Source organism: Littorina saxatilis, linkage group LG7 (genome assembly GCF_037325665.1).
Source record: "Littorina saxatilis isolate snail1 linkage group LG7, US_GU_Lsax_2.0, whole genome shotgun sequence".
NCBI lineage: Eukaryota > Metazoa > Mollusca > Gastropoda > Littorinimorpha > Littorinidae > Littorina > Littorina saxatilis.
The window spans coordinates 31,273,738-31,289,908 of NC_090251.1; the positions used below are offsets into that span (position 1 = coordinate 31,273,738).

At 43.0% G+C, this 16,171-nt stretch overlaps 1 protein-coding gene across 1 annotated transcript in view; it reads left to right on the top strand.

Moving 5' to 3' along the window:
* Window positions 1-16,171, top strand: part of LOC138970177 (mucin-19-like) — a 59,550-nt gene that overhangs the window by 5,328 nt on the left and 38,051 nt on the right. The window contains exons 2-3 of the mRNA XM_070342669.1: window positions 15,371-15,561; window positions 15,724-15,853. Coding sequence (XP_070198770.1) covers window positions 15,371-15,561; window positions 15,724-15,853 — 321 coding nt within the window. The remainder of the gene's footprint in view (window positions 1-15,370; window positions 15,562-15,723; window positions 15,854-16,171) is intronic.

The window sequence follows — 16,171 nt, forward strand, 5'->3', positions numbered from 1 at the left end:
ACGACTGCCAGATGGCCAGATCGGCACTGCGCTTTCGACAGCGCTTCCTCGCGCAGACACTGGAAACACGCTGTGCAGATTAACCTGTAGGAAATCTCCTTTGGTATCTTCTTTATCTATTTTTCTGGAGCTACGAAACCGAACAATGTGAAATCATGAGTCGTCTTCTCCGAATCGGCGAACTGCAGCTCGGTGATAACTGTATCTATACCACAATCCTTCACGCGATCTGACCTAACCTTGACCCCTGACCTGGTCTACATACCACACACGACACAAACCAGTCAGCTTTTTTTACCCCCCCAAAACCCCCCACCACCCGTTTTCTTTGGATACACACTTTAACTACATACGTGCCGACGAAATGTTGATCATTGCTTCAATATTTTGAAGCTGTTGCTGGAATAATAACCAGGTAAAATTAGTATTTCGGTGTTCAGTCAAATGTTAAAGTTTCTACCACAGACATACATACATACGCACGCACGCACGCACGCACGCACGCACGCACGCACGCACGCACGCACAGACAGACAAAAGTTAGCATCGCATAGGCTACACTTACGTGAGCCAATAACCTGGGAGGGGGCGACTATTTTGGTTCTGAATGTCCATAACCGGATATTCATACAAAAACAGTGCAAGGAGCAGGCGAGGGCAAAGCGTTTTGTTCCAAAGTTCAGTCCATAGCCATTTGCTTGGTATTTCCACCACCTGGCGAAAAACATACACACCCTCCTTGAAGATCGTGTAACTTTTGCTCTTGCTTCCTCGACATGTAGCGATATGTTAAAATATCACCCTCTCGAGACAGACGTTTTGAACACCTTAAAGAGAGGATAATTTTCGAAATTGCGACTTCGGGCGAGGAGAGTTGCCAAAATGTTGAGTCAAGTTGTTTTGATCCTTCAACTTTGTTCTTTTGTTCGTATGCAGACTGAGTTGTTGAGTTATTCTGTATACTGACAGAGACTTATCACGCCTGGTGTGCTTCTTAAGTGTCTGTCTTTTCCTCATCTGCGTCAGAGAGTTTTGTCTGCTTGTGTAGAAAAAGGACTGTAAGGGTGGGAGGGGGGGGGTGCTACACATTGAGAGAGAGACAGAGAGAGAGAGAGACAGAGAGAGAGACAGAGAGACAGAGAGAGAGACAGAGACAGAGACAGAGAGACAGAGAGAGAGACGTTTCATTTTATCCGGGGTAAAGATTTGTTTGTTTGCATGCATTGTACAGTACAGTTATATAACGTTAGAAAAGAGTTGACAGATAATCTCAGCCATGGAATGTGTTTATGTCAATTTAAGCGGCACCAAAGGCCTATCAAGTCAAGACATCTTGAGCATATTGATTGAATTGTAAAGTAACAATGAACGTGAACATGAGGAAAACGAAAAAGGAAACGAAAAAAACCTAAAAGCACACTCATTTCCCTTTTCTTTCCTAACGAAAAAAAAGTAATATAGTTGTATTTGGAAACAAAATCAGGACCATGTGCGTACCCAGTGACATACCCTTCCCATCAGTCTGGCCGCCATCTTGGCGAAAGTTGATCGTAGCGACACCTGGTGAGCACACTGGAAACGAGACCGGATCTGCAGTCAGGCGGTCGCCGTTGAGTCCCGCCATTTTTCAGGCGCCGCACGATTTCTTGTAATATGTTATTGTTTCTTTAGTTTTAATACGTTATGATTTCCATGCGATAGACATGGCTTCGCTTGAAATAATTTGTTATGAACCATTTTGTAATAAAGAAACTAATCTGCAGGTTGTGAAAGTTAACAACAGCAAGAAAGAGGAACAGTTGCTTGTACTGCTACAATTGTAAACAAGTCGCGTAAGGCGAAATAACAACATTTAGTCAAGCTGTCGAACTCACAGAATGAAACTGAACGCACTGCTTTTTTCACCAAGACCGCATACTCGTAGTTTCGTCAGTCCACCGCTCGTGGCAAAGGCAGTGAAATCGACAAGCCAGAATAGTGCGGTAGTGGTCGCGCTGAGCAGGATAACACGCTTTTTCTGTATCTCTATTCTTTTTAGCTTACTGAGTTTGTTTTTAATCCAAACATATCATATCTATATGTTTTTGGAATCAGGGAAATTAATTGTAATCATAATTTTCTTATTTCTATATTTCAGACCTTGTTTGTAATCCAAATATAACATATGTATATGTTTTTGGAATCAGAAAATGACGAAGAATAAGATGAAATTGTTTTTGGATCGTTTAATAAAAGAAATAATGTTGATTATAAGTTTCCGATTTTTAATGACCAAACTCATTTAGTAGTTTTTAAGCCACCAAGCTGAAATACAATACCAAAGTCCGGCCTTTGTCGAAGATTGCTTTGCCAAAATTTCAATCAATTTGATTGAAAAATGAGGGTGTGACAGTGCCGCCTCAAATTTTACAAAAAGCCGGATATGTCGTCATCAAAGGTATTTATCGAAAAAATGAAAAATATGTCCGGGAATATCATGCCCAGGAACTCTCATGTCAAATTTCATAAAGATCGGTCCAGTAGTTTACTCTGAATCGCTCTACACACACACACACACACACACACACACACACACACACACACACACACACACATACACCACGACCCTCGTCTCGATTCCCCCTCTACGTTAAAACATTTAGTCAAAACTTAACTAAATGTAAAAAGTAGCCCAGAAAGACCTCCGCAAAGCAGATCGTAGACTTAATTATTGCATCATGCGCAGTATTCTGCACGTGGGGTGTAAAGCTGGAGTAAGTTTGTTACAAAATCCGCCTGCCGTGTTTCCAAAAACATCACAAATGAGACAAGTGTCCTGTCATGACACGGAGGTCCAAGGACACGTTGATGACACAGTCATCGAGCTAGCCATTGTCGAAACCGGTATTCCCCAGTTTACAAGAACGAATCCTGGCTCTTACAGAAACCGGTCAGGCCGTAGCAAGTCCAAATGATAGTGATTGTATTGTACTTCAAGTTGTCAAGAATCTGGTCAAACCAAGTCTAAAACACAGTGATTGCATTATACTTGTCGAGAAAGAAATCGGTCAAACCACGTCTAAAACACACTGATTGCATTATACTTGTCGGGAAGAAATCGGTCAAACCACGTCTAAAACACATAGATTGCATTATACTTGGCGGGGAAAAACCAGTCAAACCAAGTCTTAAAAATAATGATTGTATTATACTCGTAATCGTATTTGTCGGAAGAAACTGCTAAACAAGAATATCAACAGGCAGGCATGACAAGTCATCGATTTCATTGCCCAGTCAGTCTAGAGACATAGTGCTTGGTGCCGGTCGAGCCGAGAAAATGTTCCCTCTTTATCTTTGTTGCGGTTGCCGCAAAACCCTTCCGCGCGGAGGTGTTTCCAGACACATCGTACGTAGGGTGTGCCGGTATTTTGAGAATGTTACCGGCAAAATACTGGTCAATCAGTTCCGGTTAAAACGTTCTTTGATTGACAGAGTTGTCCAGTAGTATAGAGACGCCGTGCCATGGTGAACTGTTGACATGCTCATTTCATACGCAATTTCAACCTTTGTATATAAATACGGTATATACACACTTTTACTTCTCTCGCGACCACCGTTGACGGAAACGCACAATGTCACCATGTTTTCTACCAGTGTGGTCGTCTGCGAAACTCCCAGGGTGCTTTGCGTTATGCTAATCTGTTGCTAATGTTTGTAATGCATCGGTTCCGCAAAGCAAAATAAACAGAGGCGAAGGAGCGAAAGGGTGAGCGGAATATAAAATATGTTGAGGTGTGTTCCGAGTGTGAGGAGTATTGCGTCATTGGTGCCGACGGCTATGAGGCCAAACAAAAATATATTTTGGTTTAGGGTAACCCGACCGACCCTATTTTATCCCGCCGACTCTAACACTTTTTTTCATTTCTCAAACAAAATAAAAAAATAAACAACCTCTGGCACATTTTGCGAACCATACCGACACTAGGAAAAAAAATTTAAAAAATAAAAAAGCCGACCTACCGACCCTATTTGTTTTGGTCATGTTACCCTAAACCAACATATATTTTTGTTTGGCCTAAGGGCAACATTATTGTAGTTATGCTTATGTTGACAGGTGGTTGTCGTTTGCATCAATAACACAAGACCCAAGAGCAGTTTTTCTATACTTTACTTTAGCATTGTGCTTTTGTGTTTCTTGTCCATTTCATGTTTTTGTAACCACGACTTAGTTCTTTCCTGTTTTCCCTTTTCTTCTTCTTCTTCTTTTCTGTGTGTGTGTGTGTGTGTGTGTGTGTGTGTGTGTGTGTGTGTGTGTGTGTGTGTGTGTGTGTGTGCACTATACTTTCTATCATCTGCGTAATAATTGCGCAAGTGTCTGGTCCGTAATGTGTTGTTGTTGTTAAGCAGAATGTTGGCAAAAGGTGCAGTAGTTATGTTCTGCGCTTTTCAGCGTATAAACAATTGTGAGTTATTTAAAGGCACCGTAAGCCTCCCTTTCACCATCACAGATACTGTCAGGCTTTTACACACAGGACAAACACCCTTTCGTTTGAACACTCACCGCTTGAGAACATCCTAGGTGCCCTACGTAAAGAGCGAGCAATTTTCAAAGAATGTATTTTCGTGGACCCTCTGATCAGCAAATCAGGCGCCTCGTTTTGGCGCTAGAACTTACTTTTAAAATCTAGATAATAAATTGACAATTTGTTACACAAACATTCTTAAATCATAAAAGAATTCTGTTGTCACCAAGACAAGATCAGTACAATTCGAAGTTTTGAAAGGTTGAAAAAAGAAAAGCCCGAAAACGTGTCACGCAAACCGTCTTTCTCGTAGCAGACGACGGTTCTGCCTTGCGCCCGTTCCTCTGAACAGTCAACTGTCATCGCTCTAGTTCGTGTGAATCGCAGCCGTTTGTTGCGTTTAGATTCAGAGATACACAATAACATGCTATTGCAGATAAGCTTACAGCGAGTCCTATTGAAATCACAAAGTGACGACTACATTGTGAAAAAAGGAAACGGGATCACACGGGTTCGCGATGGCTCAGGGGTAAGATAAACCACACAGAAATAAATTCTTTGAAAATGTCTCGCTCTTTACGGATGTTTAAAAGCGGTGAGTGTGTAAATGAAAGGGTGTTTGTACTGTGTGTAAAAGCCTGACAGTATCTGTGATGGTTTACGGGAGGCTCAATGTGGGTTTAAATGGTGACAGTTGATCAGAGACTGTTCTGCAGCCTCCGACCAGGAGGGGATCAAAACGTAAGATCCATGCTCTTTTCCATATAAGCGGCTGCAAGGTGTGCAACCTGCAATAGTTTATCAATGGCTATTATGCGTTTTCAATCCCTTGCACCCAGGCGCGGACATGATCCTCGCGCATAACTGTAGTACCCGCTGTGTCAAAACAAACACCCCCCGCAAAAAACAAAACAAAACAAAAAAAACCCACCACAACAACAACCCAACAATAAAAAAACGCACCAAAAAAAACACACAAAACAACAACCAACAAATAGACCAAAAAACACCAATTTTTCCCTAGTCTGAATGAAAAATAATGGCAATTTTCATTTTCTACTAGGCCAAGGACAAAAAGCTCAATTAAGTCAGGTCTTATAGTGCTTTTGCGGAGAAGCAGTCATAAAGAACTATAAGCCTGGTAAGTTATTCAGAGACAAAAGCAGGTTCAACCCATAAAGACCATGCATCCCCTGAGGTAACGTTTGTGAGGGTCATACTTTGGAACAAGGAAAACGCACGCTTTCGTCGGCCTATTGTCCGGGCACCGACTTTGTTGGCCCTTCGATGTATCACTTACAAAGGTCAACGTTTTGGAACATTTTCCTCTTTGTGGTCACGATCATGTACTTTACCATAGATAGATTCTTCAAGATTCAGAATGTTGCCATTTTCAGGTTTTGCTGTTTTATTTTGATAAGTTTTCTAAGGCTTAATCAAACACAGTTCATTTCTGAATATTCTGAAAACATAAATCTAGAATATCCGTTTGATATTCCTTATACATCGCAACGAAAACGATCCTCGAAATGGCGAGAATGCACAATTCTTAAGTCTTTTTCTGTAAGCTAACCCTTCACCGACCCCTAACCCATACTCTTCCTTTTCTTTCCCACTCTCGTTCCTTCCCAGTATCACTCAGGGCGACAGCATCAGAAGAGGTTCAAGATAATAGTCATGGCACTCGTAGCAGTATAGACCGGATGTATAAAACACCGGATGTATGAAAGTCTGGATGTATGAAAGGGGTAGACAGGGTCCCAGCAGAAGCTACTCTTTGTTATTACTTAGAATTTTCCGGTTGTATGAAAATCGGATGTATAAAAGTCCGGTTGTATGAAAGCAAATCTCTGGTCCCGAGCAGCACAAATGCGTTGTTGCAAGACCGGTTGTAAGAAAACGAAAGTAGACCCAAGTCACCAAAGTGTGGTAAGAGTAATTTCCCTTCCATAGCGACTCGAACTTGCAAAATGGCGGACCGCAAAGCGAAAGCTACAGGCAAACGTAGAGTGTTGACATTGTCTGGGCGTCTTCTATCTATCTATATATATATACGACTAGTGTCTGTGTGTCTGTGTGTGTGTCTGTCTGTGCGCGATGCACGGCCAAAGTTCTCGATGGATCTGCTTCAAATTTGGTGGGCTTATTCAGAGAGACCCCGGACACAACCTCATCGATGAGATATTTCAACACGTGCTCTCAGCGCGCAGCGCTGAACCGATTTTGGTTCCACCTCAGCTATTTTGGTTCCACCTCAGCTACCCGGGCCCCCATACCGACACACCATAGCCGCTACACCACATCACAACGCCAAAGTTCTCGGTGGATCTTTTTCAAATTTGGACACCGTATTCAGCTACACCCCGGACACAATATCATCGATGAGATATTTCAACACGTGCTCTCAGCGCGCAGCGCTGAACTGATTTGGGTTTTTGTGTTCATTTCACCATTATAAGTAACTCTTCCTTATCTTCTCCAGTGTTTGGCGTTTATCTCCCTTCCTTCGTGTGGCTTTCCCTTTTGTAACTTACTATTACTATTTTTAGAATGTCACTGCGCTGTCCACTGCGCTGTCCACAACGCTTCCCTTGCACCCGTAAGTTGTTCTTACTGTCAAAGTGAAAAGGTCGAATCAATTTATAGCCACGCGAAAAATACACTCTCACCTATCTCTATATATTTATAGATACAGATATGCATATATATATACGGCTTCTCTGTGTGTGTGTGTGTTTGTGTGTGTGTGTGTGGGCAAAAACCTGTGTATTGTAGAGTTCTGTTTGTGATGTGGTCTAGCGGCTTTTGTCCATCTGTATGAAATATCTGGGCGTAGTTTTCACCTCAAATGGACTATGGACTGCTCACTTAAAGTATCTTTTAAGCAAAGCAAATAAGACCATCAACCTTCTTAAAATACTGGCTGCCCAACCATGGGCAAAGTGCCCAGTTATTCTAACAAACATCACCAGAGCTCTTATAAGATCAAGACTATCATATGGACAGGAGGCCTACTTCTCGTCGGCTCGAAAATGGCTTGATAAGCTACAGTCAGCGGAATGTCGTGCCCTTCGGCTTGCCCTCGGACACCCAAGGCATTCAAAGCAGGCCATTGTATACCACCAAGCAGGATTCCTCCCTCTTGACATGTGGCGGCGTAAGTGCTGCGCAGATTACAATGTTCGAGCCAACACAGTGCAAAACTCAACAAAAGAGGAGCTACAACCGCATTACAATCATGTCCAAAACAAAAAGGCCCACTTTGGCACTACTTTCTCCTCACTGGCTCAATTCAATGCTTCACTCTTTAGTGAAATCAGTGTCGACCCAAATGATGTGGCCCAAAACCCCATATCTCGTGATCCCTCATGGACAATGAAAGAAATGAATTTTGACACAGAATATTGCACAGCTACAAAGGATGATCAGTTATTACTCAGGATACAAGCCCTTGAGCACATTGATACTGTATACAAAGGCCATGTTCATGTTTACACAGACGGGTCAGTGTTGGATGACAAGAAGGCTGGCGCAGCTTTTGTAATCCCCAGCGATGACATGACTGGGAAATTTAAACTGTGCAACAGAAACTCGATCTTCTCAGCTGAGCTCCTTGCCATCTGCATGTCGCTTGTTCATCTCAATCTCAAGAACACTCCTCCTCAAAAGATAGCTATATTCTCTGACTCCAAAGCAGCCATTGAAGCATTAAGATCTAACAAAAGATCAAAAAGACATGATCTTGTCATTGCCATAAAGGAGCTGGCAAATAAAATTATAAAAAAAGGAAGCGAGATTAACCTGGTCTGGTGTCCAGCACACGTGAACGTGCCTGGCAACGAGAAAGCGGACAAAGCCGCCAAAGAAGCTGCCCAAGGTATAGGCGCCTCCGAGGTAGACCTGCCATTGTCTGCTTCTGAGATCAGTAGCCTTACAGACTCTCTTCTCTGGAGAGAATGGAGGAACAAATATATGCACAAGGCTATAAGCTCTGGCTGGCTCATTCGGGAAGCCCCATCAAAACAGATGAACACCTATAACTCATGCCCACGTGTAATAAAAAGGATTAACCGCCTAAGGGCAGAAGCTGGGAATTACCAATTTCTAGAGCTTAAATGCACCTGTCAATCCGACCTCACCATTGCTCATTTGACTTTGGAGTGTGATTTGAACTCATGCCACTTTCAACCCCTGACTCAGTTTATAAACTCAAATAGAAATATTCTGCCAAATACCTCAAAGGAAAAATTAAGCTATCTTTTAAGTTTCAATAAAGACCTTGGGTGGCAAGGTCCCAAACTTATCGCTGGACTTATGCACACGCACCCACTTGGTCCCTGGATATGAAGAGACGTTGCTGCGGCTGACACCATTGCTTCTCATACAGCTACTATATATTTTTTATCAGAACTTTTAAAAATACCATTTTATATCCAAGTATCTCTTAACACCATTTTTAATTAGATGAGCGAGAGTGTGCGGGGGGCGGGAGGGTGGTGAACCACTGTACATAAAGGGAAAGTTTGTGTGCGTGCATGTGTGTGTTCTTAATCTAAGACAAATGTCGCCAATGTTTTTACAGAGTGACGTTAAATAAACGATTTTATCATCATCATCTGTCTGTATGTTCTGGCATGTGAGAAGCCACAGCAGATAATATAGGGCTAAGAAATAAGCTCTAAAATTCTCAATCCCGTTTGACAGGACTTCGCCTTCAAAGGTGATTGTGGTGAACCGCCACGCTGTCTGTCTCTGTCTCGCGCCGTTCACCCCAAATTCCCGTTTCTGAGTAACTATTTTTAGAATGTCACTGCGCTGTCCAGAACGCTTCCCTTGCACCCGTAAGTTGTTCTTACTGTCAAAGTGAAAAGGTCGAATCAATTTATAGCCACGCAAAAAATACACTCTCACCTATCTCTATATATTTATAGATATAGATATACATATATATATATATATACGGCTTCTCTGTGTGTGTGTTTGTGTGTGTGTGTGTGGGCAAAAACCTGTGGATTGTAGAGTTCTGTTTGTGATGGGGTCTAGCGGCTTTTGTCTGTCTGTATGTTCTGGGTCCGGTAATATGTAGCTAGTCATCGGTCGGCTGACCGTGAAACTGACGGTGGGTCGACGTTGAACCGCAAAAGTCAGTAATATGAGCGCGAACAACTGCCGGTCCAACTGAAAACAGTCGCCCGACTGCGGTTGGGCTTACAGGCACCTTTTTCGGTCGATCGACCGCAGTGTCTCTACTTGTTTTAACTTTCTGAGCGTGTTTTTAATCCAAACATATCATATCTATATGTTTTTAGAATCAGGAACCGACAAGGAATAAGATGAAAGTGTTTTTAAATTGATTCCGATAATTTAATTTTGATAATAATTTTTTTATATTTAATTTTCAGAGCTTGTTTTTAATTCAAATATAACATATTTATATGTTTTTGGAATCAGCAAATGATGGAGAATAAGATGAACGTAAATTTGGATCGTTTTCTAAAAACAATATTTTTTTTACATTTTTCAGATTTTTAATGATCAAATTTTCTCACCCTGTCCTTTACCACCCAAAAAAAAATAAAAAATTTGAGTTTGGAAAAAAAAAGTTTAGGGTCGGCGCCGAAATTTAGATACCGGTACCGCCAAAACAGGACCGATGTTTACATCGGAAGTTGTAATGTTCTAAAAATACCACTGAGCGGCTGACTGTCTAGTCAGCCGACTGTCAGTGCTACCGCGCTGCACATATTACCCGTCAAAACACGGCCGGTCAGCAGACTGCAGTCAACTGACTTGACAGTCAGTCGACTGTGGTTGCTCGACCGTCCAAAATACGCTGTTCATATTACCGGCCCCTGGCATTTGAGAAGCCACAACAGATAATATAGGGCTAAGAAATAAGCTCTAAAATTCTCAATCCCGTTTGACAGGACTTCGCCTGCAGAGGTGATTGTGATGAACCGCCACGCTGTCTGTCTCTGTCTCGCGATTCACCCCGGCGAAGCCGGGTATTCCTCTAGTAATATCATAAAGGCAGTAGAGGACAGTCCACACAAATCCCGAACACAGATGGCCATTGATTTAGGTGTCCCCCTGCCAACGCTGTCGAAAATCATGAAAGACAAGAAAAAATATCTTGCTGAGGCAAGAAAGCGGCGATACTGTGACGACGAGCAAGCGGGCACGGAGCTCTCAGCTGCCGTCTGTGGACAAAGCGCTGCTGGACTGGACTGAAGAGCCATAATAGCCCAGGAAGGCATTTTTTTTGTACACTTAGAACCAGAGGCATTGGTCGTGGGTGTGACTCAGGTTTGTTTATGTTGTTGTTGTTGTTTTAATCCCTTAAACTGGTTTTAAGTTTAACTCACTTTTTTGTATTCAGTGCGCGAGCGTGTGTGTGATAAATGTGTGCGTTTTGGAGAGAGAGAGAGAGAGAGAGAGAGAGAGAGAGAGAGAGAGAGAGAGAGAGAGAGAGAGAGAGAGAGAGAGAGAGAGAGAGAGAGAGAGAGAGAACTCAGAAAATGTGATTTGCTACGCCAACGGTCATTACAAAGCTCCCACGACCAAAAACATTGTCAAAAGCGCAAAAGGGTTGTGGAGGGAACACACACAATACAGTTGAGCCACACACAAACACATACACACACACACACGCGCACGCACGAGCGCACGCACGTACGCGCACACACACACACACAGAGGGACGGGGGGGGGGCGGGGGGGGCGGAGAGTGCACGGCCTTATGCAAAGCAGAACAGTTCCTTACACTAACAGTTGCTCTTTCTATCGGTTGTCCTGACTGTGTCAGTGTATGTAAGTACATGTACTTTTCCACTTGTTATTCACAAACCTTTTCTTCTAACAAGGATATGTATCAAAACATTTAAACATAAAAAAACAAATAAATACAAAAATGATATGAAAAAACCCCTACTTTTATCAAGTAACAGACGCGTGGCCGGATGTATGAAAGTCAATCCACAATATTTTCATACATCCGGTTAACCGGATTTAGTAAAGACCGGATGTATGAAAGACAAAAAGTGGGTCCCGACGACTTTCTTACATCCGGTCTCGACTGTACATAGCACCCTGAATGTTAACATGGTTGCAAACAATATACCAAAGGTTGATTGTGTTCACATGAAGGCAGGTTGCAAACATTCATATTTTTTAATGCATGGCTGTGACTAAGGTGAAAAAATAAGTGAATGCGATAGTAAACGTACACAACAAAATTAATATGGAGCAGGGCTGGACGTTGTAAACATGGCAAAGTACTGCTTATTGGTCCCAGAGCACCCTGGCTGATCCTTATACACGTGTGCATTGATACGTCAGATAGCCGTGGCATACCGCCACTCTCACCAGCCTTCGCACCACCAGCAGATCATCACCCTATGGGAGGGTGCATATTACACCAAAACACTAACTGTCTTTTCGCTATGATCGACCTATAAAGGCTATATACGTGCTGCGATCGCACAGATAGCCATGTCATACCTCTATTCTCATCAACCTTCGCACCAACAGCAGATCATCACCCTATGGGAGGTTGCATAATACACCTTATCCCCCCCTCTGCTTCTTTCTCTCTGTAAACTTGTAGGGCTAGTTATTTTTCGGTAACTTACCCAACAACCAAAATCACTTACCCAACAACGGGCCTGAATCCTCGATAGCTCATGGGTAGAGACTGTACACATTGTGGATCTACTTTTTGCGACTCAAAAGTTCAGAACACTCTAATGTACAAAATATACATTTCTGGAGCAAACAATACAACCGTACCGTATTTAAACCAGCAACTACACACTTGAACACATGAATCTCCATATAAAATCCATGAGTTTGGTTGTTTTCTGAATTCAGATCTGCCGTGCACAATCGTTTATCGCAAGCAAGATTCCAAGGAAAAGTAACTCTCATACTTTGTCTAGCGACACGAGTAGTTCCCCTTCCAGATTTTGGCTGCATCGACAAGACTGCAATCCGACGGTCAGTTTTCAACAATATTTCATTTTATAAACAGATCACACGCAATCAATTGCAAACATTTAATCAACGTAAAGAACATGCAGCGGTTTCATACACTATTTTGCCCCAGAAAACTAAACTTCATACAGTTTTTAACGTTGGAACACGGGTGTAAAACTTCGTCTGCTAGTCACATTCGAAGAAAGAACATTTCCTGAGCGATACCAAAACATGAACAGAACACACACTATCTGCCTTTACCGCCACAGCAGAATGACAACATAACTGTGTACTTGATTTTAGTTCAAAACATGGAAACTGACAAGAAGTGTTAACAAAATTGAATGATTTGCACGGAACTATACAACCGCGCATTAATCGATCGCCTGCGCAGGTAGACTGGTTGGGTGAATATGATTCGATCAAACTTTCGCACAAAAACTCCTCTTTTCTTTGAATAACTGAAGAAAGGAGGGATAAAGAGGTTACATACCTCGTCTCAGTGATTATCAAAAATAATGGTCTCAGTTCGCGGTCATGAAAAAGCTCGCTGAAGCTCGCATTTTTCATGATCCGCTAACTTCGACCATTATTTTTGATAATCACTGAGACTCGGCATGTAACCTCTACTTAACACTCACTGTCTTTTCGCGATGATCGACGTGCTGCGATTGCACATTATTGCCGTGTCATATACCTTCACTCTCACATAGCCGTGTCATAACCCCACTCCCATCAGCCTTCGCACCACCACCAGCTAGATCACCTCCCTCTATGGGAGGGTGCATTATACACCTAAACACTCACTGTCTTTTCGCGACGACCTGTATATGTGCTGCGGGTATTGCACATCATAGCCGTGTCATACCTTCCCTCTCATATAGCCGTGGCATTCCCCCACTCTCATCAGCCTTCCCACCACCAGCAGATCAACACCCTATGGGAGGGTGCATAATACACCTAAACACTCACTGTCTTTTCGTCTTTCATCTCACTGTTTTCTTGACCCGGTCTACACATGCTTCTTCACAGTGCTGACCTATATCGGCGGAAACCGGTAGCACGTGCAAGGCAAGCTGGGAGCGCCGGAAGAGAATGATTATATGATGTTGTACCTTGTGGTTTACATTGGTGTCGGCGACATAGATATGGGTGGATTCTGACTGGAGCGGTTTGAGGTGTGTGTGGGTGCTTATTACGTCATGCGTCTGCTGTCGCCGGGTGGTTTGAGAGTCGATGTGTGTGTGTGTGTGTGTGTGTGTGTGTGTGTGTGTGTGTGTGTGTGTGTGTTACTCGTCGATATTGGGTAACCCGGACAACCTACAGTCCACCCAATATCTCCAGCTTTCTCCACAAAATATACAGCTACTGTCTGTGCGTGTGTTGTGTATGCGGATTTTTTCTGTTGATATGAAATCAAGTTGCATTCTCGCGATCTATCATTCTGTACGAAGAATTGACCCGCCATCGAAAGCGGAGTAGGGCTTCAACTAGGCTTCTGGGAGGGCGTCAGTTCAGCTTGCCGGTCACAAAAGAGCAATCTTAGGTAGATGTTTTGCTGTTAATCTGACTTTGCGGATCAGACTATGGAGAGCTCCAAGTAGTTTCAGTGCCAATCACTGACAAAACTCAAGGAAGAACATCTTAACAGAACGATATAGTGCATACATGATTTTTTCTTTAATTTATATCCTATACACAGCTATCACTGCTAGCTTGATGTATGTTCTGCTTGCGTACAAGGCGAATTAAGGCTCGAAATCTCCCCTGAGTGTCAGTCTTCTCTTTGAGGAAAAGTATGATTGTGGTAAATGTATTCCCTAACGGCGGTACGCCCGCTAAACAGGTGCTGACAGTTACCGCACGGGTAAATGGTATGATAATAGTTGTCACATTGGTCACGTGGGGCGCATATCTACCGCCGCAACGTCACTGCGCATGCGCAGCGTCTGTAAGGCATCAGTCTCTACTACCACCTGTAGGCGGTAAACTCTTCCGGTAAGGGAGTTAAGCGCTTTCAAGGGAGACCAACCAGGGTGTACTACCGGTACTAAACACGGGGGTTTAAGATGAAAGCTCCGCTCAAAAGGCTTGGCAACGGCGAATTCAAAGAAGGCGAAATGGTCATAGTTCTTTTGATGAATGTCAAACTGGGCTTCTGTTTGATGCAAAGAAATGAATATGTATGTCGGCTGTTCTAACGGTTGTATGTTAGTCGTTAAAACAACTGTGATATATTTACTGACTAAAGTATAACTCCTGTCCCTCACCCCCCGCCCCTTTTCTCTCTAGCTCCAAGTGTATAATACATTACCCTTTGAACAGTATCATATGTGGCGAGTTCCCATTAACTATCAGGATTGGCATCCATGTTCAATCTTCCTACTTTGTTCTCCCCCAAAACAAACCAAAATTAACAACAACAACAACAACAACAACAAAACACCAACCCCATCCCACTCCGTTTCTGTCTGTCTGTCTGTCTCTTTCTCACTCTCTCTGTTAGCTGTCTGTCTGTCCGAATGTCTGTCTGTTTGTCTATGTCTGTCTGTCTGTCTCTCTCTCTCTGTCTCACCGTCTCTCTCTCTCTCTCTCTCTCTCTCTCTCTCTCTCTCTCCCTCTCTCTCTTTCACTCTCTCTCTCTCTTTCACTCTCTCTCTCTCTCACTGTCTCTCTCTGTCTCTCTCTCACTGTCTGTCTGTCTGTCTGTCTCTCTCTCTCTCTCTCTCGCTCTCTCTCTCTCTCTCTCTCTCTCTCTCTCTCTCTCTCTCTCTCTCTCTCTTTCTCTCCCTTCAGCTACCTTAACGATCTCACACACGTATGATACGACATTTCATAGACGTCACGTTTTCATAACTATTCATTCATTGTCTGGCCTTTTTTGTTTTGAACAGACAATACGACACGCACAGTCCAGTGGAGTCATCGAGACGACCTTTATAGATTTCGAGAACAAGGAAGGCAAGCGATATGATGGTCAGTGTTGCGACAAAAGTGGAGGCGGCTGGTGGTACTCTTCCGACGACAAAGGTTGCACCACCCCTTGCGACCACAGCTTCAACATCTGTCTTGGCAACGTTAGTGAGTGAGTACTTTTTCTTTGACTGATATCAATGTTATATTGACTGGTTGACTGATTGATTGGTGGATTGATTGATGTATTCATTCATTCATTCATCCATTCATCCATTCATTCATTTAGTCGTATGTTCATTCATCCATTTATCCATTCATCCATTCATTGCAGATCTAGCAGCATGACGGCGTGTGAGTTCGGACGGAAAAGATCTCAGCCTGTGGGGGAGAACCACATCGTCTTCAACGGCAACATCGGGGACCTGCACAACCCTCTCCGCTTCAAGTTCACGTCCTGGCCCGTGAGTTCGATTCCCTTTTCCGTCACAGTAGTTGTTCTTTCAAAGAAACAAAATGTTAGATTTTGCTTCGCGCTGTTTGTTTTCATTTCGCCCAACTCCCCATTTACTGTTGTGTCTCTATTTAGAGTCTTACTTCCCTTTGTTTCTTATAGATATTGTTGGTAGTACTATAGCGCTCTTCATCACTTTTGTTAGAAGTTTCATTAATATCTGTTATGGCCCTTGCAAGGCGATGCGGAATCGGTTTCACATGACCACTTGGGTTCTTGAGACAAACAACAACAACAACAAAACAAGAAACAGACCTTTTGCAAGGAT